A 23,805-nucleotide genomic window follows, 5' to 3' on the forward strand; every position below is an offset into this window, starting at 1 on the left:
CATGTGGGAAGAATATAGAAGGAATTTTTAGTTGAGAGAGAGTGGAGGTTTACTCCTATCAACAGTTTTACATTTTTATCATAATTAAATAATAGATATATACCTGTTTTGAATTTATGTCCGCCGTCTGTTCTCTGTGCTTCTTCGTAGCTCTAGGTCTCGGTCAAGATCTCATTCCCCATTTCATAACCGAGAGAAAAAATATCCGAGGGCATACCAGAACAACAACAGGGAGTTCCGGGGGTATCACCGTGGCTTTCGGAGGCCTTACAATTTTAGAGGTCGAGGAAGGGGGCAGTTTAACCGTGGACGCTACCACCGTGGAGGTGGCGGCTACAACAACAACAACAACTTCCGTCCGAACTGGAAAAACTTCAAGCAGTACCATCATCAACAGCAACCGCAGCAGCAGCAGCAACAGCAACAGCAGCAGTTTAATCACTCAAGAGGGCGATCGCACAATGTGCAAAAACACTCAGGAAGTCCTCCTCAGGGTCACTCTCAACAGATTGAGAGATCGTCTTCCCCCTTGTCCAGACACTCGCAGCATTCTTCCTCCTCATCACACTCCTCTTCCCCAAAATCCAGGCCAGCCTCAATGCTGGCTAATCAAAACTCTAAAGATGTCAAGGAGCAGCATCTGGCATCCAAGGAGGTCCAAAAAGTAGGAGGGGGAGATGATGAGCCTGAAGAGCATGTTGGGTTACTGGCAGGAGATACTAGAGACGGAGCAGGCTGTGGGAAAGCTGAGAGGACCTGGCACAATCTGACAGACTGCAGCAGTCCAAAGAAAAGCAATCCTGTTTCTAGCACTGATGTTAATGTTGGGCAGAGTAATCAAACTATTCCTTTGTCGAGTCCCACAAAAATCACAAATGACACCAGAAATGGCTCCCCAATGATGGAGGCAGCATCATGTTCATCCTCATCAAGGAAGGCCTCAAATGAAGGTCTGAATCCCATGCTTTCCAGCTTTGACTTCTTTTCCAGTGAGGAGTACACAGATGGAGATAAAACAGCTATCTCTATTGCTTTCAAAAAGTAAGGCTCTTCTTTATCTAAATTTAATCCTGTTTTGCTGCAAAATCACACATTTTTTTTCAATGTAATAACATTTAATCACTTATTTTATTTCCTTTCATAGATGAAATGCACACCTCTCTATTCTACTGATTATTGCTTTCAACCATATCCAGATGCACACAGCTGATTATTTCTTTTGTTCTATAGGTTTTTGGAGGAACACACCAAAAAAGCTAAATCTGCTTGGGAAAATGGCAAGATCAGAGAAAGCAATCATGTGGAGAATGAAAAAGGAAAACAGAATGGGAAATCTTCAGTGGTTATCTCTGATACCTTACAGAAACAACAGAGGGAGGACACTGAGAGCGAAGTGTCCCTGAGAAGCTGTTTGAAAGCCACTCAGTTTTTGCCTGCTGAGTTGCAGGATGATGATATTGATGAGATGATCATTCGGCCACCTTTAAAATCCCTTCAGAAAGAGTGGCAAAATGGAGATGAGCTATCTAAACCAAAGAGCAAGGTCACTCATTCAGCCCAAAAGCTCTTTGAAAAGTGGCAGAATGCAGCCTGTGCACAGTTTGGGCAAGCAGACCTTGATACCATGGTAAGGGAGATGTATTTGAGTGGAAAACATGATAAATCAGAAACCACCACTGCTGCTCTTGGTAAAAGAGAGATAAAAGGGGATTTCAAGGATATTTCCCCAGGAATAAGCTTTAAAATACGGAAGACCGCTAAATCTCCCTCTGAACCTCCACTGAGGCAAACCTCTGACAGAGAGATGTTCATGGTTAGAGGAGAGGATCAGCCTCTGATGCCTTCAAGAAAACAGGAACCAAAGTGTAATGTAAGAATGGATTTTCTTGGAGATGACCCCATGAGGTGAGTTTCTGTTTAAAGATTCACTAGTGCTAATATATGCTCTATGAACAACTGTTTTTGTCATAGATTGAAGAGGAAATATTTTCAGCATGATACATTAGTCCAGTTAAAGGCTTGTGCTGTTTAATTAAGAGCTAAACTATGCAAGATTTTCCAACATGTGGCAATTAAAGTGGCTTTAACCTTCCTGTGCAGGTACATTGTTTAGGCATAGCATTATGACCATGGCAGATGAAGTGAGAATCACAGATTCTCTCTTTATCATGGCATTGGGTTAACAGCGAGGGAACATTTTGTCCCTAAAATTTAAATAAAGTGAGATGCATTAGGATTTAAGGGAGAGCTTTAAAAATATAAAATGGTAATGCTAGATGAATGAAAAAAATGAAAAAAAAAAAAAATGTAGCTATTATATTATTCCTGGTCTGCAGCGATCAGTAATAGTGAGCAAAGGCTATTCGATTTTGGTTTGCTCCAGTACATAAAACTTAGAGCACTTTATTAATCCCACCAGGGGCAATTCATCTGAGCAGTATAAGAGACCAAAAAAAATTAATAAATAAATAAAAATGTGATAACACAAAAAAAATAAAATAAAATAAAATAAGATGATTTAAAAAAAGAAAAAATGTGACTGGGACCTTAAGGACCAACATTAATAATAATTAAAAAACACAGAAAGATTGTAAAAAGATAGCATAAAAATGTAAAAAATTTAAAAAAGTTTAAGAATTTAAAAGTCAAATTGATGTTGGTATAAAAAAATTTGCATAGTGGTTTGTTTTACAGGGAGGCATTACATAGCGGCGTCGTGGAGATAACAGAGATAATTCATTTTTGAAAACATGTTCTGATAAAGAGATGATCACTTTAGCGTTCTTTGCAATTTGTTCATTACAAACGGAAGGCAAGTCCCTCTGATTCACTCCTATTATTTTAGAACATTTTTTAACAAAGTAATTTAGGCTGTTTTTTATCTTTTAAGCTACAAAGGCTCACATTGCTGGAGATCATAATGGTTCTGATGGTTTCTGATAGAAAGATTTGAGATTACAGAGTGCATAGAGGTCTATTGAGTATGAAAGATGCATTGCCACAAACCAGTCTGGGTGTCCACGTTGGATCTTGTCCACTACACAGCAATGGACATATGAACATCTGAAAAGGGCTGTGAAGCAATGAGAAGACAGCCGGTTTGAGGAGTTTTTTTTTTTTTTTTTTTAGAATATTACCTGAATCAGTTTTACTTGTGTCACTTACCTCAGAAACACTTGACACTAGGATGCAAAGCCATTCGAAAGGAATTTGAAGGCTGCATTGTGATGCTTCAGGCATTATTCTGCTGAGAAACCTTTGATCCTGCATTCGATGTGGATATTTCTTTGACATGTACCACTTACCAAAGAGAGCTACAGACAGGTTGCATCCTTCCATGTGGGATAAATATCCAAAGACTTTGCCCTTTTACAGCAAGATAATGCATCTGGACACACACAAAGTAAAAATGGCCCAGGAATGGTTGGAGGTGCACAACAAAAAGTTTAGATATTTATCCTGCCTCTAAATTTCAGAGATCTGACTAAAATTAAGCATCTTTTGTAAACAATGGATAAACTAGTCCAGTAGAGCCCCTGCATGGTGGTTCAGGTCTGTTTTCACATCAAAAGAGGATCAAACACACTGGTAGATGGTCATAATGTTATGGCTGATTAATGTTAGTTAATGTATTTATAGAATTATTTACCAAGTTGTTCCTTTCTTTTGAGAGATCAACATTTATGTCCATTTACTTCACAGAATTGCATTTTGCATTATGGTACTGCACTATTTGCATTTTTAACAACTAATAGAATTCAATTTCTGCACATAATTGAGCAAAAAATTATCTGTCTTTGAGTAATCTGATAGATTTGGGCTGCGGTGTAGAGAAAGGCAGTGAATGAATGGGCTCTTTTCATTTCAGCTCTTCAGATATTTTAGCTGAAGAGCGGCAGTTGTCTCAGGACTTGGTGCAGTCATCAAAAAAGCATCAGGAGTTTCGTTCCATCTTTCAACACGTTCAGACTGCTCAGCCACAGAGGAGCCCTTCTGAGTTGTTTGCTCAGCACATTGTGGCCATCGTTCACCACATTAAGGGTGAGTCATGCATTTTTTAACTGTTTAATCCAAGTTTCTACACTACTGGCTATAATTTTGTATTATGCACTTTGTATAATTTTTACTTTAGTCATTAAGGTTCAGAACAAGCAACAACGCAATGAAAATTTAGAAAATGATGTGATTGGTTTTTACAGGAATGAATCGAGTACATTTAAATTGGTTTGTGTTGAAAAAAGTGCCTTGTTGTGAACTGGAAGTGTCTAAGAATTGAATATCTTAAAGTTAAGCCTTTTATGTCTTAACTTTTACCCTCCCAGCCCAGCACTTTCCATCTTCTGGCATGACTCTAAACGAGCGATTCACCTTGTACCAAAGACAAGCAGCAGAGAAGGAAATGATTAAGCCAAGAAAAAGCCCAGAGATACACAGGTAGAGTCGCCTATTGAGTGACCCTCTCACCTTCAGTGTGCTGTGGCTTCACGTCCTCTTTTAACAGCTGTCAGGTATTTCTTTTGCCTTTCCTATCCGATAATCAACAGACTTTCTTGGATTTTTTTTGTTTTCATACTTGGTGGAGGTCAGTTTTGTTTTTCTGGCATTTTTTTTATTTTTCTCTTTATTCCATTTTATGTTGCTTTGCTGATTTAGCATAGCTTACCATGTCTTTGCTTCCACTGTGAACCAAGTGAGATTGTATATATTTTATGGCCTCAACTGTGGTTCTTTCCCTCAGGCGGATTGATGTTTCACCAAGTGCTTTTAAGAAGCACCCTCAGCTTTTCGAGGCGATGAAAAGCTCAGAGGAGGGGACTTACAAGGTGACTGAACACTTTGCTGTATGACATTTGTTGGAAAAACTGCAGCAAACAAGCGAGCAAGTCAGATGCCTTTAGACTGCACCCTCTTAAAGCCCCTGGCTTTCTATGAGGGAAGATGGTCAAAATCTAAAAGAAAGGCACTCTGGTCTTTGTGTTTGTTGTATCACCACAAACACACTTTGATTTGTTTGTATTGTGGGCACAAGCCTGAAAAAAGGCTAATAAATCATATATGGTCAGAAATGGAAGTCCCAAAGCTTTCCAAAGGACTCTTAACAAATGTCTTTGTAAGTATACTCTGAGCAACAATAATTAAAAAATAACAATAACAAATGAGGCACTAAAATGACCGACATTGCAGTGATTTGCAAACATAATTATCTCCTGTCCTCCCTTTAGAAAGTTTAACAGCTAGAATTGTACAATTCTTTTATTTGTTTTGATGGAAAAGACAAAAAAAGTGATATAAGATAGTGTGAAGTGGGAGAAAAACGATGCTGCAGGATGGACATGGCTTTATTTATTTGTTTTAATTACAAATACAAAAAGAAGAAGGCTTTCAGAATATTTGTATTTGTTCGTGATGATTAAACAGACAGTTGGGGATCTTTTTACATCTTTTTACATCCAGAAAAGACTAGCATTTGCTTATTCCTCTTTTTTACGGTAAATAACTCTAGCTCTGATATCATTGAGATTGTCATAAAAAAATGTCCTTTCGGTGTATTTTAAATGTGTCTAATTATGTAATTTAGCCCCTGCATAGAGCTCCATTAATCCTTGTAAGCATCCCTGATCCTTCAGCAGCATAATGCTGCCACCACCATGTTCCATGGGAATAATAATGTATCAGGGTGTTAGCTTTCCTCCACTTATAGTATTTTGCATGTCACTCAAAAAGAGAAACTTTTATTTAAGCGGAGCACATCCATTCAGATGCACATACAGTGTGACATACAGTTTAAAGCAGACTGAAAAACCTGCTGTCCCTTCTTCCTATTGCCTGATGGTGCATTGAGCAGTACTTAGTCACCGTTCTGAAATGTTTAATCCCACACTGGTGGACTATGTATACTATTAGCACATTTATTGGAAGTTTTATTTAGGGGTATAAGGATAAAGGGTGCTGAATATGAGTGCATGACCATGTTTTTTTCCTTCATTTTTAATATTTAAGACGATGTATCCTTTTTCTTTCCACTTCACTTCTATTTTACTCTCTATTTGGTCTGTCACATACAATCACAATAAAATACATTGGCTTGTAGTTGTAATTTTTGAAAGGTTGTAAGCACTTCATGCAAATGCACTTAGTTTTACATATGATTTTGATTCAAGTATTGAAGTAGTTGCTAATTTGCTGTGACGCATCAAAACAGCTCGTAAATCAGAGCAGCTAACCTCACCGAGGTAAATTTTGGAAAAATAATAGTTGAAAAGTGATGCATTTAATTTAATCAGTATTTTTTTTTAAGTTTATTTACACTTGGTTTTTAACTTTGCTTTCCTCAAACTTGTATTTAGTTGGAAAAAATGTTAAACTTGTGTTTTGAATGACTCATTAAATCCCTTCTAACCTGTCATTTAAATTTAGATCCCACCTTTCACAAAATCATTGTTGGCAATTCATTCTATCAGTGCAGTATGATAAACAAATTTAAATACGGGGAAACTTGTTTAAAACAGGGAAGTTACTAAACAGCCTGTTTTCAAAACTACTTGATTTTTGGTTTGGCAAAAACCTCAGAAAGCATCATGAAATGTGAATAAAAGAGTGTGTGGAGATATATTGGTGCTATTTGAGGCCTCAAGATACAGATAAAAACATAAAAAAAAATGACTATGAAAGGTTTATTAAAAAGTAAAAGTTTGTAGTTGAGGCAAGTATTTATTCTTTTTAAGAGATTTCCATGATGCAGAAAGGTAACGTATACATGCTAATCCAAAGTCTGTCCACGACGGTTTGTTTTGTGTTTTGATTTGTGCAGGACGGTTTGGAAAAAGTGAAGGGCGATCCAATGGACCTTCGATTGGATATAGAGCGTCGGAAAAAATATGCCATGCATGAAAGAATTACAGGAGATTCCCAGGACTATGGTCAGGAGAAATCTGAAGAAAGTCTCTCGAAATACAGCAAGAAATCAAAGTATGTGCAACTATAGACTTTAGAGTTGTGAACCTTTTACAGTTGTGTTATTTGGCCATGCATTTCTGCTCATTTAGACTTAATTTTTGTTACATTTTTTTGTCTTAATTTTACTTGTTTGTTGTTGTTTTTTTAGAAAAATTATCCGTAAACGCTCTCGCTCCAGCTCATCCTCTTCTTCCTCCTCCTCCATTTCTCACAATGAGGAAGGTTTAGTTCATGGGAAGTTTGAGTCAAAGGATGAAATCTTTAACAGGGCCCGACTTGGACAGAGGGAACCACCTGGAAAAGTTGAAGGAGTGCGGACACAAGAAGAATTTGTGAGTTTATATAGCATTGCATTTTGAGTTACACTCACTGATCCGTTGACTGGGTTCAATTTCATATGAACTCCAAGAACATGTATGTTAATGCATTTAGTATCTTTACCTACTGAAATTCTAAAACGTAAAATTGGGAAGACTGGCTGATTTTAAGCATTTCAGAAACTCCTGATCTGCTGGGTTTTTCCTAAACAATGTCTTTGGATCGCGGTTTAAAAAAATGAGTGGATGAGTGGATACTCTCTGTTACACCTGAAATGTCAACATTTAAAGCTCATGGGCTGCAGCAGTGATAACCAGCAGCCACTGCAATATCTGGTATCTAAGAACAGGAAACAGAGGCTGCGGTTTCTTTAGGCTCACCAAAAACGGACAATGGCAGAAACAACTTTGCTCGGTCTAAGTCTTCATTTAATTTGCAACTGTCTAAGATTATTGTCAGAATTTATTGTGAATAACATAAAAGAATTAATTCATTACGTTTGCATTTAACATTCAGGCTGGTGGTGAAGGATATATATGCTTGGTACATTGTGGTCCACTTTGTACAACATAAGAAGAAGAAAATGAATACCACAGTCCACAAGAGTATGTTTTGGTGATCATGTCTTTCCAGTTATGACCATCATGTGCTAATCTTCTGTTGACCACTTCCAGTGGAACAATAAACCATGTTAAAAAGCTCAGATAAACTTCATGTAGCATCTGAGTCAAGCCACCATTGTGCTGGTGAAGATTCTCAATCATAGAGGTCATAGTCACACAAAAGAGTTAAAAAACAAACCACTGGACTTCCTTTTCCAAGTTTGAAGACGTCTCGCTTCCATCCAGGCAGCTTTTTCATTTTAAAACCTCAGAGTTAACATTGAGTTCCAAGCTTTATAGGGTATTTACCTTTTATTTATTTATTTATTTTACGTTTTTGGAATAATATGGACATTATTTCAAGGAAATGTAATAATTGCCCACATTAGATGACTTAAAATATCTACTAACAACTGAACAGATTAATCCTTTCTAAGAAAGACCTCATTACTGACTCTGTCAATTTGTTCACTGTACCTCCTTTTTCTTCTGTACTTAACCAGTAACTAAGCAAACATCGCTCTGTTTTTAACCATAAATGGGTGCTGCCTTACTGACTAAAACTGGTAGTTGGTTATACAGGAGAGGACCCTGGTATTTAAAAGATTGGCCTCCCATTCTACTGTTAGAAATTCTAGGAACCACTTGTAAACCTGCAGATTAAGAGCAAAGTGCTCTGTTAGGAACATAAGGAACAACCAAAAAAAGAAAGGAAAAAATAATTGTAATGAAGAATTAGGTTTAAAGTCTGAAGGCAAAATGTGGCTCAACCGGATGATCAAAGTGTACCTAATGAACTTTTTTTGTGTGTGTATTTTTCAACTTTTTATTTTATTTAGCTTCAGAAAATTCAAATCCAAAGAAGCAGCTGGAACAAAGGCAGCCATCAAGGAAACAGCTCGCACAGTGAAGAAGTAAACACAGCAGCAAACACCAAAAATGAAGCCTGGGAACCAAAGTTTAGTCCAAGGAACAAAACATACTTCTTAGTAAGGGTTTCTCTGTTTCCTAGTTCAGTCTTTTCACTATTTCCATCCCTCATACTTCTTTTAAGTATCTTCTTTGTTTTCTTACCTTTGTAGCATGATGACAGAGACCATGAGTCTACATGGATACAAAACCAAGGGCAGGGTCGGGGAAACCTTCCTCCTGGAAGGACACGATTTATCATCCGCAAAGCCACAGGCAATGCAAACATCTCCAAATGGGCTGTTGATAAGGAGGCTGATCAGGACCACAAAGTGGAAGAAATCAATGGACAAACCACCTGAACAATGCAGAAATCAGTTGAAGAGAAATTTTCAGACAGAATGGATCAATTGACGCTGATTAGAATATATGATCAGTGTAGGATGCCTTTTTTTTCACATTACAGTATATATTCACCCTCTCTTATATCAGGTTACATATTGTGACTAATAGTAGCACTGGTTGGAGCTATTTCTTTTTAATAAATATTACATTTAAATGTTACATTTTTTGTGTGACATCTTTCATGCAAGATTTTTACTCATTTTTTTTTTTATTCAGGCATGTTAACTGTCTGTTAACTGCTTTTTGTTGCTCGCACAATTCAATCAGACAAATCTTTGTGAAAGTTACAGTTAACTTTTTTTGAGAAAATACAGCAATGCCTGCAGATTAAAATGGGAATCTGTTTTGTGAGCATCTATAGAAGAAAACAACGCTGTCTCATCTAGATCTCGATCACTGCAGAAAGTACTGTCTACTGTTATTATGATATAGAATTAAACTAACTAGATAAACAACATGTGATCCTGATCTGACACTGGGACCAAACCGTGCAGTGCTGAAGTTTTAAGAGTTTTAAGTGTCTTTACACAACATCCAGCCAGCTCACACCAGCACTGTCTTGGAGTACGAAGATGTATGCTGTCCGATATTCTTTAAAGTTCATTTTTGTTCATCTCAAGTGCTAGAAATTTAGAACATGGATAAGATTATTTGTAGTTGTTCTGCTAAGAAGAGTGGCTTTTGATTATGATGCAAATGTTTTCAATACTTTAGTCTTAGATACATTTCTCTGGGTTGTGGATTTGTATTCATTTTAAATGTGTCTAGATATGTACATTATTTTAGCTTTGCTCAGTCAAAGATAAGGTTAATTTTTTTGTGTATTTAGTTTGTAATAAACAGAAAAGATACAGAGTTTGAATGAATGTGTTAGATCTTGTGGATTGTCTTTTTTTGTTAAGCTTAGGATAAAATTCAAATGCCAATTGTTCAGATGACAGATTCATTGGTTAAAGATGATCTTGTTAAATAATGTTGCGGTTTCTTCTGGTTTCCATTGTGTTTTTCTTTTTCTCTGCAGTTCTAAATTAAAATGACATAAAGGATTGTGCTGATGTGTCTTATTAACAGTATTTGTTAACTTTCTCTATGGTGCATCTGGTGTAAAAACATTGCTAAGACAAGCTAGTCATAATGACTTGCTGTTAGAAATAATCTTCATCTTTCATTAAAAAAGACTTGTTAAAATACCTAGGCTGTTAAATATAACATATTTGTATAATTCTCCATGCGTTATTAGTTAATGTATACAGTTAATTCTGTTTTTTTAATTTAATGTCCCTCAGAAGTCAGATAGTTGTAGCAGAGGTCGCTTTTGTTATGATAAAAGTAATCATCTTAATTTCTGATTCATAAGGTTAGAAGAAAATAATAGGATAATACGGGGCAAACTACATATATATAATTGCCTATTTAGATAATATTAATAATAATGAAAATACAGTAACTTTCCTCATGCGCCACTTTTGATATGTCAACGACTTTTTTATCACGCAAGAGGAGACCATTAAATCGTCACACCCTTAACCCCACACTGCTTCCCGGGCAACGCACAGTACTCCTCAAGAGGATGGGTTAAATGCAGAGGTAAATTTCTCCAGTATAAGATCAATAAAGTTAAATTATTATAAATAAAAGAACTGTGAATAAGCCCCCAATGCATTAGCGCTCTCTAGGGGCAACAGCCTTTATTACACCGTGGCCATCCCTTAATATGGGAGCAGCTGAAAGGACACACATGTATGTGTTTTTTTGAAACAAAGCCTTTGTCATTCAAATTTAAAATTCTTCAAATGGGAAGAGTTTTGTAGAATTAATGAACTATACTCCAAGGTTTTTGGTGATTTTAGATTAGTTTCCACTTTGAGAAGGCTCTTTGGGGGAAAACCAATAAATTTTAGCTCAGCACATCCGCCTAATACAGTAGCTGTAACAGTACTGTTATATTTCTATCAGCCACATTTCCTGAACAATCCCTCTCAGGTAAGACTAAAAGTGGTCCCCTCTAAACTTAATTCATTAGATTGTAACAATCTTGGTTCTGTTGTTTTTCTCAAAGTTTTCAGTTTCAAGTTCATCCAGTATTTTCCTTGTTTTCTAGCTTTATTGGTGTGTCTGGATTCATTTAAGTTTCTTAGGTTTTTCTTTGTCTGTCCTCTGTTGCCCCCTTGTGTTTTCTTTTCCCTTGGCTTCTTCATCAGCTCTAGTCACACCTGCTCCTTATCAGCTCGTTAGTCCTGTCTTTCTTCAGTCAGCCATAAATACACTCCCTCTGCAGTCCCTCTTGGCTGGTTCCCTTGATGTCTCCATGGTTCTGGTTTGTGTTTTATTTTTATGTTGGATTTTTGGATACCTGTTTTTGTTTAACATTTTTAAGTTGGATTTTTTTTGGATTCCCGTTTTTGCTGCCTTATCTTTCATTAAATCTTTAAAGAACTCACCCCTGCGTGTCAGCCTCTGCATTTGGGTCCTCTTAAAAACCTCCAAACAAACTGTGACATAGATAACTGATAATCTCACTGTGGGTTGTATATTCAACGATTTGGCATGAAAGATGGAACAGGTGTAACATAGAGTTAATATATTCCACATATTATTTTTATTTACCAAAGTAAGGACTATTGGGTCCTTTCTCATTATAGAAATATAGCTTAATAGAAAAATATGAACAATTTATCACATCCAATAAGACATTTGAAAACTAGAAGCAGTGTTGAAGAAAACAAGAGCAAGTAAATACTTTGACTAGGCCTATATCAGGATAATTTCTTTATTAACTAGAAATGTGTTGTGATTAAGTTTGTAAGAAACATGATTAGTTATCAGTCTAACATTTAGAAGCAAACACTCCAATACAACAAACAGGGCAATAATCACAGGAGACTGCAATAGTTTCCTTGTTCCTGTTGACATAATATGAGTAATGCTTCTGATCAATGAATGTGTTGTTCATGACCTTTGGTCTAAATTGACCCAAAGTTTAATTTCAGTGACTGGTTCTTATGTGTTTTTTGTGCAGAAAGAGAGTCAACTTTGGGATTTTTCTTCTAATATCCCAGTTCCCTTTCCCACCAAAAGGCAATCATATGTGTGTTTATTTCCAATATTAAGCTTAAGCTAAAGAATTGAATTGAATTTCTCTGTAAAGCAAATTTCTGACAGATATAACTGTCAGAAATTTGCTTTCACATAACTGTTGTGAAGGTAAATTAGACTTGAGAAAAAGAGGCTATGTAGAATAAATAGGAAGACTAGTACAACTACTGCAGGCCATCCCAATTCTAAATAAACTATTCAGATTATTGCTGCTAGGAGGAATGTGTTCATGGATGTCTGCATACATTTAATAACGCCGACTGAAACTGGAAAAAAATAATAATTTCATCAAAATTCTGCCAGAGTTTTCCTTATTTGAAAATAGGTTATAAATCCCTACATTGGACGTCAGGTCATTATTTCTCTGATCTGCTACTTTGCAACAATATGTCTTCTGAAATGTACTATATAAATTTTTGCTCTGACTTTAAAATTGAAATTGAGGACTTCCCTGCCACTGATTTTTATTTTTATTTTTTTTTTTCTTGAGATCATTTTTATGCTTTGTGCTTGTTTTTAAATTTTACGACTCGGTGTTGGTCAACCTTTTATGTGTATTAACCCTTAGCACAGCTGATTAACAAAATACTACCCTCTCTCATGATTGTCGCTATTCTAAAATGTAAAACTTAACCATGTAATTATTCTTTTCACAAGAATCTAGGAAATACATTGACTCTGGCTGTGTTGAATGACAATATTAAATCCATTTTCAATGATCTTGGAGAAACACACAATTACCATTTTAAAGGTCAAATCTGATTATCTCACATTGACAATAAGAAAAAAACAGTGACCAGGTGCTGTTGATTGAACTGCTTGATTAATTTCTCATTAGCAGGTGTGAACACTAGCTCTATAAAAGCCAAGTCTGGCAGCTTTCATTTAAAGTGGCAACAATTTCCCTTATAGAAACAGTCCTTTGTTTTCTGACTGGTCAGTTTTACAGATATTATAAAAATGAAGTATTCCCAATCTTGGTAAAGATAAGAACTTGACTGACTCATCTGTACACTGCAAAAATGAAAGAAGGAAGCACATGGCTTATGCAGGTATCTAATAATGTTTATAATGGAAAAAAAAATGTTTAGTAGTGTCAATTAGTAAGAATCATTAAAAAATGTATTAGATTTTTACTTGAGCACCTCCTTAAAAAGGAAAACTATAAACATTTAGATATTCCTCCTGAGTTCATATTTTTAGTAGCAGGTTATAAAAGAGTAAAATACAGTAAACCATTTAACTTGTTTAGATGCTACAGCTGGTTTCTATTCTTATGATCTACAAAGAAACCCTTATGTGTTTTCTGTAAACCCGTTGTTCCCGTTTGCCTTAATCTCTGTCTTCTCCAGCTCACAGTCTTGTGTGAAACCCGTCCTACTCCTTGCTGCTGACTTGTTAAGACTCGCCTCAGGAAAGCTTGCTCAATGTTAATGTTTGACGAGGAGGAAGAAGGGCCCTGGCTTCTATTTCTCTTAGACAACAGAACCACAGCCTTTCAGTTCTACTTTTACTCAGACACTTGTTTGCTGCTCCTTGAAGGAACTAAACGGTTTAATCTGAGACAGAACGATAGAAAACATGGGTGAGTCAGCTTTAAATATATACTCGTGGCCTGTGATATATTGATTATAAGCTATTCTCTCTTTTTTTTTTTTTTCTTGTTTGCTGGGGAACTGTTTAAGCCTTAAGCTAAGAGCAACAGTTGAGAAATGAAAGAATTAAATAGTTGTCCAATACAATTACTGCTTACAGGTACTTTAATATGCCTTGAAAATTAAACCTTAGCATTAAACTGGTGAATGAAAACTACAACACCGCATTGCATGAGCTTTATAACCCTGTGTGTTTGTTTGTAAAACCTTAACTCAAAGATTGTGAGATAAGAGCATGCATGTTTCTGTATCTTTCCCTAATTTGGTGTAACATAATTTTAATCCTGCAGGAAAATCCTATTATTAAACATAAGTTTTTTCTAAAGAAACCTATAAATTCTGTTCAAAGTATCCCACACAGTCTATGTGGCCTCAAGTCCAGGAGGTTTGTCTTGATCTTGAAGTGTCGGGACACATCAACTATCCCAGCCTTTGTGAAAGGGCTCTAATGTTGTGCCCCATTCTCTGCAGAGGTGCTGGTGCTGGTCGATTTTGAGGCCTCCATGGGCGACGAGCTGACCGTGAAGATTGGAGATGTGGTCAAAAATGTCACCAAGGCCACGGACGAAGGATGGCTGCAGGGAGAGCTGCAGGGGAAGAGGGGCATTTTCCCGTCAAACTTTGTCAAAGTATGTTGAGTCATGGTGAGCTGTCTCTTTGTGTGTATATTTATATGCTCACATACCTACTGAATATTTTGTCATTGTCTCAATACAGGAAATACCTGTGTATTTGATGGGCGACAGCAAGAGGGAACCACGAAGCATTAGAAAAAGTATGACATAAAAATATTCTACTTTTTCTTTGTTGCAAATATGTATAAAGGTATTTAAAAAGCCACAGTCACACTTATGAAGGCAAATGTGCAAAATTAAAATGAAAATTGTTTTGTAAGAGCATGAAAGCGAATATGTGTAATGTTTACTTCCAGGAAGCAAGTCTGTTTTAACAAAACTTTCTTTTAAATATTCTAAGTAGAAAAGGTATGGCTAGGTTCTTGGCCTCTGGGTTTAAAATGTCTTCATAATGTTTGTTTTCAATGATAACAGGATACTTTATATGAAGCTATCAGTCTTTCTCTACCTGCATCAGACTAAAGTCAGCTGGTAGAGAGGAGGATAAATCCACACAGTAGGGAAAGGCTACCAGAATACCTGACAGACTGATCTCCTATTTGAGCTGTTCTTGGCAAATCAAGCAGAAAGAATAAAAATGTATTCAAAAAGAAATGGGACCTGTATGTCAGACCAATGGGTATTTTCTATGTTTAAAAGCTAATTGGGTACAACTTTCTTTATTGGTCCCTGATAACAACACTTGTTTTATTAAAACATATAGCCCTTTATATCCACAGAAAACAAGCCTTTAACATCAGATATTACTCTTTAGGAGTCTAAAAAACCTTTTTTGCTTGTTTTCTAATAACTTTTTATTTAACCTTTGTACAACTTTTTAGCTTCACATTTATTTATTACCCATTTTATTAAGATTCTGATCCATGAACTATTCAGATCTTGTTATCCAAATAAAAAGGTATTTACACCATAGAATACACCAAATAATGGACCGATCTCCTTATTTGTTGTTTTCCAAAGTAGACTTCCTGTTTTTCAGCTGACGCATCATCTTGATCAAAGATGCTTATCTGCTATGACTCTGCTACCAGATGATGCTGCTCTGGTAGCAGAATGTCATCTGATTAAGCAACTATTTTCTGTTCTGTTGAAAGATAAAGAAATATGTATTTACTACTGTCTGAAACCTTTTTTTTTTTTTTTTTTGTTCTGTGGTAAAGCAAATTTGGACTTTAAGTTGTGCATTTCGGATTCAAACTGACAGCAGAGCTCAAAGTTTTTGTTGTTTTGTTTGCAAATGACCATCCAGCAGGTCAAAAAAAAAACTTTAATGTTAATCCACATTAAATAAGATGGATTGAGGCTAATGCACCCTTATCAGCCAAGTCTGGTCAGTCAAATACAAAGGTATTGAGGATGGAACATTCCTGTGCTGTAATAGATTTGTGTTTGGAAAATATCCATGGTTAGCCTGCTGTTGATCAGCTGATCAGGCTGACTGTGGAGCCAACAGCCCCAGGCTCTAATTATAATACAGACGGGCAGGGAAAGCAGTCTAATATCTACACATGACAATGGTTGTCTATGAGTTTGGGATATTTATTATTCTCTAATTTGCCATTATAATCCACTGATGGGAATTATTTTAAACATCTAAAATCAGCCAAAACTTGATCCTGTTCTGTTGGCCTTTTGCTACTCTCAGGATTTATTAACCGAAACTCACTATCGCATAACCTCCTTTTACAAAATCAAAAATTATTTTGATAACTCCACCGGACCTCAGTAACAATGGAACGAAGCCTTTGTGTCTGCACTGAAACATTAACTGATTTGACAAAGACTAGAAATAAACCAAAAAGAAACAAGAAAATTTATCTAAAAAAAAAAAAAGTGTTAAAGAATGTGGTTAGTGGTTAGCAGGCTTAAACGGACATGGCAGTAAGCTATCTGTGAATAGATGAAGCCGCATCAGAGTAAACAAACCTCAGATTTTTCTTTTTTGTCCTTTTTTTTTTTTTTTGTATTATTGATGTGTTTTTGTTTTTCTTAGCAAAAAAGGGAGTGCAGACAAGGAAATGTGAGGTCGCCTTCCCATACAGTCCCCAAAATGAAGATGAGTTGGAGCTGGTGGTTGGAGAAATTCTGGAGATCATTAGAGAGGTAAACAGACATCTTATTTCTCATTTCATGGCTGCATTTTAGCTCATTTAACCAAGTGCTTCTAGTCTGAAAGGAAAGATTTTATTTCTATTTTTTTGCAGTGGAAATTACATTTCCCAGATCTTTAATTATCATGTGGTGCCCCAGAAAAAGAGCCAGGATCTTGAGCCAAGAGTAAATAACTAGATCCTAAAATAATTACTCCAATAGATAAAAACATCACTCAAAGGAAAAAAAAATGTATCACATTAACATAATGTTCAGTATTGTGCTTTATTAATAATTTTATCCATTGGCAATTACATTTTTTGTCGTTCTTGCAAACCACATTTTTGCTGGTCTAAGCAGTTCTGATATTCAGACAACCATGCAGACAGATATGATCTCTGGAATGGAAACATGATATTCATCATTAGGTACCTGGTCAATATGTTTCTGTTTATCTGTCAGATTGAAGATGGATGGTGGATGGGCCTAAAACAAGGCAAAGTTGGAGCATTTCCCTCCAATTTTGTTAAAGAAATTTTTGTTTCGCCCAAAGGTTGGTGGCTAAGGAATTTGCTTTTTCTTTAGAGCAATACTCCAAATCTTACTTGGATATTTTTTACCAACAGATGCAAAGCAAAACGAGGGCAAAGCCAGGCCTAAACTGTCTGATGCCATGTTCACCAAGGAGGTATGACCATAGCAAATGAGATCACTCCGACTTTTATGAACTGTCCTGTTAATAATTCTCCACTTTTACCTCCTTTGAAGATATCTCAGCGAGCCAGTGTGAGAAACAAGACAAGGAACAGTGAGTTCCCACCCTTCTTATGTCTTACCAGCTGCATGAAGGCTTTTGTTTGTCCTTAAACACAGCTAACACACGTTCTATTTTAAAAACAGCATTTGAAAGCAGTTTGTCCAGTTTATTTTTAGCCTGACAAAAACTTTGACAATGGCTGCTCTCTCATCTGTGTGGCCTACAGTAGGTGGGGTCATGCCTTGATTTGTCAGAATCTGACAGAGCAGAATATCTGAGGTTGAAGGTTGACTGCGTTCATCTGCAGTTGATCACTGTCATTTCCCTGGAATGGAATTAGTCATCAGTCTTGAAACCTTCATTTCCAGTCATGTTTAAGATGCTCCACTGATCTTTTAAAGATTAGTGATCATGTTATCTCTTCCTCTTTCTCTCCAAGGTGTGGAGTATTGCCAGGTCATGTTTGACTATAAGGCCAAAGCAGCGGATGAGTTGGAAATGAAGAAGGGTGACGTTGTAGCCATACTGAACAAGGTTTGAACACTCTGGCCTTTCTTGGAAGAATTTCCCCACATTGTGTTTCCCTTCTTACAGGCAGTCCTTACTTCTGTGGTGCACTTTTTGCAGTAGCTGTTGTGTTTAATAACTTGTATCGTTCAACTGGACAAACCTGTTTTTTTTTGTTTTTTTTTTCCACTTTCGAGGAAATCTAGCATCTCTGAACAAATATTGCATGTTTAGGGTATGTTCAGACGTAGGCAGGGGACTTCTCACAATACAAAAATCCCCCCCCCCCCAAAAAAAAAAAAAGTTCAATACAGCTGGATAAAGCAAGAGCAAAACTGTTTCCGCTAGTATTCCTTCTAATAACCTTTCAAAATGTATCACCTTAATCCCACTACTTTTACATTAAGGCATCACATTTCCTAATAAATACTAAAAAGGAAGTGATCAAATTAATCATAGTCATTCCAAAAAAAGAAAATTAAAAACAAATCCACTGCACTGGAGTTTCCAAGTTGAAGACAGGCTTCCCCTCCAGAAAGATTTTTCAATTCAAAATGTAAGGAAGGTTTAATGTGGCTACTCTATAAAACCTCAAACTCAACGCGGAACATCTTCAAACTTGGAAACAAAGTCCAGTAGATTGAATCAAATACACATTAATGAGACTGGTTAAATTCAAAGCAAACCAAACACCCATTTCCAAACTATAATCATCAAAACATAAAGAGAAACAAATTCTCCTCCAGGGTATATTTCATTAGAACCAGATTTGGTAACTTTGATGCCTGAAATAGAAGGTAGTTCCACAATCATTTAATACAGACATATCAGCAATTTAAACCTTTTTATGACATAAAAAACTAAAGGCAATTAGTAATCCAGTTTATTTAGTCGCCTGCTTATAATATGGGAAGTCTTTATGAAAAAATGTATACTAAAAAGAACATTTGTGTATAATTGGATAAAAATATAAATCGTGATGCAAACTAATACCTTTGCTTTCACTTAGGACACTGAAACTGAAATTTTTAGTGCAGTAACACCATTTGCTTGTTTTCAAGTGGTTAATGTTAAAGAAGAGGTGTTTTGTTTTTTTATATAACTGTTTGAAACTTGTTTTTTTTTTTGGGAAACAAAAAACAGATCACTGCAAGCAAGAGCCAATCTGACACTTAAAACACTAAAAAATTAAAGTCTGTCTCAGATACTTAAAAGGATACAACTTCAACCTGATTGTCTAATATTAAAACCAGAAAGTTTTACTTTGGTCTAGTTATTTTTATTTTTTAAACACACTTTTCAAGTCACAAACTTTAAACATTGGGGTGTGCCCCTATAAAAATGAAAACAAGGAAGTTGGATTAGTTTGACCTTTTGGAAACCTTCTGTGCAGCAATTTAACCTCCCAAAGGACAGCCCCAGTTTGGTTGCTCTAATGTGACGCTTTAATCTTCTGAAGGAAACGGAAGATGAAGGCTGGTGGGAGGGGGAGCTGAAAGGCCGCCGCGGCTTCTTTCCTGACAACTTTGTCATGGTTTTGCCACCAACGGACAGTCTGCAAGTGAGTAAATGACAACCAGGGAAAAAAGATACAGATGTGTTGCTTTTTTTTTTTTGCTTTTTTTTGTACGTCGACTGAAAACATCCTGTTTCATCATGAAATCTTGGGCATGTTTGATCATAATATTTGTTTGAAAGTGGTGCATAATCACTGCTTTTTCATTTTTTTCTTTTTCTTTCTCCATTTTATTGTGTCTTAGCGGGTTTGCTGCCAGTTATGACTCAGGCTCATCTTCTATCTACTCACTGGAAATTTCCCACTGTGGAAAAAATGCAACCACTTTTGAGGAGTAAAAACTCACTCAGGTCCAGCTGTTTAATTTTCTTTTGTGTTTCTTCTACTGTAGTATGGAAGAACAAGTCAGCCACCTGCACGGGGGAACAGTATAAAAGGCCCAGGTAAGACAATAGCATGTTTTCACTTCTGTGCTGCACTTATTCTGGCATTGGGCTTATTCCTTTGGACTGGATGGACTGTTGTGAAAAGCAGATGTCAAAATTGGCATCAAGAGCCACAGGTTTGGAATAAGTCATGATTTAGCTAGTTATTACTTTTCCTTTATTCTCATCTTTTATAAATGTGTAGATAAGATCTATTAACAATTTTTTTTTAACTGGGTCTTAATGCTGATCCTGATTTCTAATCTGAAACACTGTCCTGCTCTACTAAAAAAACGATCGGTGTCTGAAAAGTACAAAAGTATTTGCAACTTTAAAGGTTTTCTGTTTTAGATTTCAAATAATCTGAAGCAAAAACCTCAATGAATTTTCTAATTTATGTGATAACCAGCAAAAAGTAGCAGAAAATGGAGTTTGGAGGAAAAAGATACAATACTTCAAGCTTTTTAAAATTTTCTGTCAAATTTTTGAAAAAAAAATTCTGGTTTAAAGGGCTTGGTGATATTTCAAAATATTGACAGGCAGCTGTTCTGTGCCTCTGAGGCTGGTTAGAGGACATTAGGAAACAAAATCTGTATAAGACAGAGGAACCCATTGTTAAGCTTTTTTAATCATTGGAAAACTGGTAGACTAAAGTGTACAGAATGAAAGCACAACTGCAAACCTACCAACGCTTTTCTACAGGTATTCTTATTCTGAGTGAGGAGAACATGTGGATGCATTCAAGAACAGAGTTTGTAGAAATCATTTGCTTTTACCAGAGTCACTTTAAGAAAAAGAATAGTTTTACAAATAGTTATACTTTTCTATTTACTTTTACTTGAGCAATATTTTGAGTATTGCTGCTCTTGAGTAAAATGTCTGGTTAATCAACTTGGCTAGAGTAACTTGAGCTATTTGTGATTAGTTGAAAATACAGTAAACGGTAGATACTGTATGGCTGCTTGAAGCTATTTATCCTTTCCTAACATTTATACATGACTGACTGTAAATTCCAAAAAAAATTGGTTCTTCTGCCCATATAGTTGTAATTTGTGTTATATTTTATAATTTTTGCACATTTGTCTAATTACGTGACTTTAAACAAATCAAATGCTATGAGCCAATAGTTTTTACCAAGTGCTTTTTTATTTCAACTTTATTAAAGTAAACAAAAATATTAAAGTATTGTTACACTCATTTGGGTAAAGTCTTTGGATGCTCTACCCTTTAAGTCAAGAGACATAACCTTAGTGGAGCAGTAGAGATACACAGTTCAGTGAGAGAATCTGCTCACAGAACATCTATTACTCATGCACTCCACAATTTTTCACTTTTGTAAAAAGGTTGCAATACAAGTTATTTGAGAGAAAGTTAGGTGAGTTTACAACAAACATGTGGAGGACACAGCAAAACATCTTGAAGATGGTGCTCTAGTCAGATGACACCAAAGTAATTTACAGGCCTAACAGCAAATTGCAACATGATATTTAAAATAACCACAAAAAAACTTGCACTGCCTGTCACCATGACCATACAGTCTTGGTGGCGAAACACGGTCTTGGCAGCAGAATGGATGCTTTTCTTCAGCAGGGACAGGCGCTGCAAAAAATTGGAGCTCCATGTTCCTACAGGACAGCCATAGACATACAGCCAGAACTACAATAAAATCGTTCAGACCATTGCATATTAGGGTGCTCAAAAGGCTAATTTAAAATCAAGACCTAATTAATGGGATGGGGCAAACATTTCAGTCTCCAGATCTGCAAAGCTGAGAGGGACCTGGTGAAGAAGACTTGTACTTGTTGCTTTTCTTTTCCGCAGTTTTAATATATTACATATCCAAATTACCCTTCTTTGAAGATATATATAAATAAAAGTTTCCTTTTCACAATCATGCACTGAACTAACTAAAACTAAATTTCAATTTAAAGTCTGTGATTGCAAAGTAAAAAAGGGGGAAATGTTTTATGTATTAAAACAGTTTAAACCGGCATTGTTTAAATGCTTCTTGTTTAGTTAGATTAACAAAGAATTTAAAGCACAATTTAAAAACTTTAAAATGAGCCAGAACAGGATATGGTTCATGATTCAGCTCATCATTGATGTATGTAGCAAAAGTGGTGCATTATCAAAAACAAATGCCTGAGTTTCCACGCTGTGAAATGTTTCCCTCGGTACCACATTCGCCTCAATTCAAACATTTGCCAGGAGCTGTTTAAGTTTTACCTAAACTAAAAAGTTCAGTCATGTTTGATGATGCAAAGTATCAAAGTTTTACAGGATGTCTTAGACTGTAGTAAGATTGGGGGATGGTTAAACTGGTCACATGACACAGTTCAGGAGTCTTGAGGAAACGAGGGGTGGAGGGGAGACTAGGGCTCTGTCTCAGATTGTCACAGACAGCTAGAAACCTCGTTAGATCCACTACTGCTCTGTTGATTTGAGAGGAAAATGTGGCACAATGCAATGAGCAGCCAAGGTAGGGCTTTTGTCTTCAGACGATGCATTATGCGCTTCTTATTTCAACCGTTTTATCTGAAATGAAGCCTAATTTGCTCAAGTTCTATGGTCTTTGACAATGTCAGATAAACGATATGCTCAACCAGCCTGTGATGCATGAAATTGTCTTGCATCATCTTTAGTTTTTGAATGTTTGGTGAATTTGGCATCTCTTCAGAAACTTCAGTGTCTTCCCAATTAATGAAACAGTGGTGGCACATTTATTTTTTTTTTTATAACACTCCTCTTTTTTTTTTTTTTTTTTTCAAACGGTGCAGTTAATACTCTATCACTGGGAGGTAGCTAAATCTGATGTGGCTCACCAACCAGGGTTCAGTTGCTTTGGGGGCGCAAACAAGTCAACATTTCCCAACATGTTTTTTGTGATTTTTATTTTTATTTTTTTCCCCCTTTTCTTACTATATGAAAAGTTGTGCCCCTCTCTGCACTGTGCACATTAAGATGCTGCCATACTTCATGGATGGCTAATAAAGCTGACAACTGCTATAAGATTCCTTCATTGACATGGTTAATTTTGGACTGTCTCATCTCCTTTTTTCAGTACAAAATGCCCAAACTTTCAAACTAGTATAGACTTGAACAATTCAACGTTAAATTGGTTTTGTATACAGCTGGATATATGATTTAATAAACATTTATTCCATTTATGTAATCGCATAACAGTCATGTTTTATAGATTTTCAATCACTTAGAAAATCTTTGCAGCAAACACTTTCAGGTTTTATGGTCCTTTATTATACATTGATGTTTCTTGTTAAAAAAATTACAAGTGTTAAATTGGTGAGATCAAAGGCGGTATTTATAAACCTGACTGCACAATAAAAGATAGACGGAAACAAAACGGAAAAGGACTCTTCAAGTCAGAGGTTATATGTAGCATAAAACTCTTATTGAGATTGGTTGCAGGCAGTTGTACTGTAGTGATGTGGCAGAGAGTTTCCTGTGTTTGCTCTGGTTCACCAGTGCTGTATTATAATACATTTTGGAGGAATAATTTAAATGGCAACTATATTCAAATAGAACTTTCACTGGTGCTAAAGGAGCTAACTGTTGCGTTTTAATAACAGAAGCACCATTTCAGTTTGTTTTTTTACATGCAGAAGAGAAAATTAGTCATCCAAAAAATGACGCTGGTAGGTCTTAGTTAAAAAGGCTGCTTAAGTACTGAGAACTAGTACCATTTAATCTGATTTGATGTGGGAAAATTATATGATTGGGCTACACGGTGGTAAAAAGGGTTGTAATATTGCCTTGCAGCAAGAAGGGAAGTAACAAAGTACAAATACTTCGTTACTGTACTCAAGTAGATTTTTCTGATATTTTTACTTTACTACTTATTTTTATGGCGACTTTTTACTTCTACTCCTTACATTTTTACACAAATATCTGTACTTTCTACTCCTTACATTTTT

General features: G+C 36.0%; 2 protein-coding genes across 6 annotated transcripts in view; both read left to right on the plus strand.

Annotated features, from left to right (window-relative positions):
- Positions 1-10,309, plus strand: part of LOC107084980 (thyroid hormone receptor-associated protein 3-like) — a 24,895-nt gene extending 14,586 nt beyond the window's left edge. For 3 of the 5 annotated variants that reach the window (XM_015375076.1, XM_015375095.1, XM_015375085.1), the window contains 9 exons: positions 151-1,041; positions 1,231-1,905; positions 3,869-4,041; positions 4,323-4,434; positions 4,739-4,823; positions 6,812-6,969; positions 7,106-7,289; positions 8,717-8,866; positions 8,960-10,303. In XM_015375076.1, the coding sequence (XP_015230562.1) occupies positions 151-1,041; positions 1,231-1,905; positions 3,869-4,041; positions 4,323-4,434; positions 4,739-4,823; positions 6,812-6,969; positions 7,106-7,289; positions 8,717-8,866; positions 8,960-9,148 (2,617 nt within the window). In that variant the 3' untranslated portion in view covers positions 9,149-10,303. Of the gene's footprint in view, positions 1-150; positions 1,042-1,230; positions 1,906-3,868; positions 4,042-4,322; positions 4,435-4,738; positions 4,824-6,811; positions 6,970-7,105; positions 7,290-8,716; positions 8,867-8,959 lie in introns of all 5 variants that reach the window. The other 2 variants (XM_015375069.1, XM_015375102.1) reach the window with 2 other exon arrangements.
- A 3,400-nt stretch (positions 10,310-13,709) lies between these two features.
- The window catches only part of sh3d21 (SH3 domain containing 21), a 16,729-nt gene continuing 6,633 nt past the window's right edge, over positions 13,710-23,805 (plus strand). Inside the window, exons 1-11 of the mRNA XM_015374760.1 lie at positions 13,710-13,872; positions 14,414-14,571; positions 14,660-14,717; positions 16,571-16,680; positions 17,131-17,221; positions 17,295-17,356; positions 17,437-17,476; positions 17,865-17,959; positions 19,392-19,493; positions 19,840-20,021; positions 20,413-20,438. Of these exons, the coding sequence (XP_015230246.1) occupies positions 13,869-13,872; positions 14,414-14,571; positions 14,660-14,717; positions 16,571-16,680; positions 17,131-17,221; positions 17,295-17,356; positions 17,437-17,476; positions 17,865-17,959; positions 19,392-19,493; positions 19,840-20,021; positions 20,413-20,438 (928 nt within the window). The 5' untranslated portion in view covers positions 13,710-13,868. The remainder of the gene's footprint in view (positions 13,873-14,413; positions 14,572-14,659; positions 14,718-16,570; positions 16,681-17,130; positions 17,222-17,294; positions 17,357-17,436; positions 17,477-17,864; positions 17,960-19,391; positions 19,494-19,839; positions 20,022-20,412; positions 20,439-23,805) is intronic.

Source organism: Cyprinodon variegatus, unplaced genomic scaffold (genome assembly GCF_000732505.1).
Source record: "Cyprinodon variegatus isolate N-32 unplaced genomic scaffold, C_variegatus-1.0 Scaffold6, whole genome shotgun sequence".
Taxonomy (NCBI): domain Eukaryota; kingdom Metazoa; phylum Chordata; class Actinopteri; order Cyprinodontiformes; family Cyprinodontidae; genus Cyprinodon; species Cyprinodon variegatus.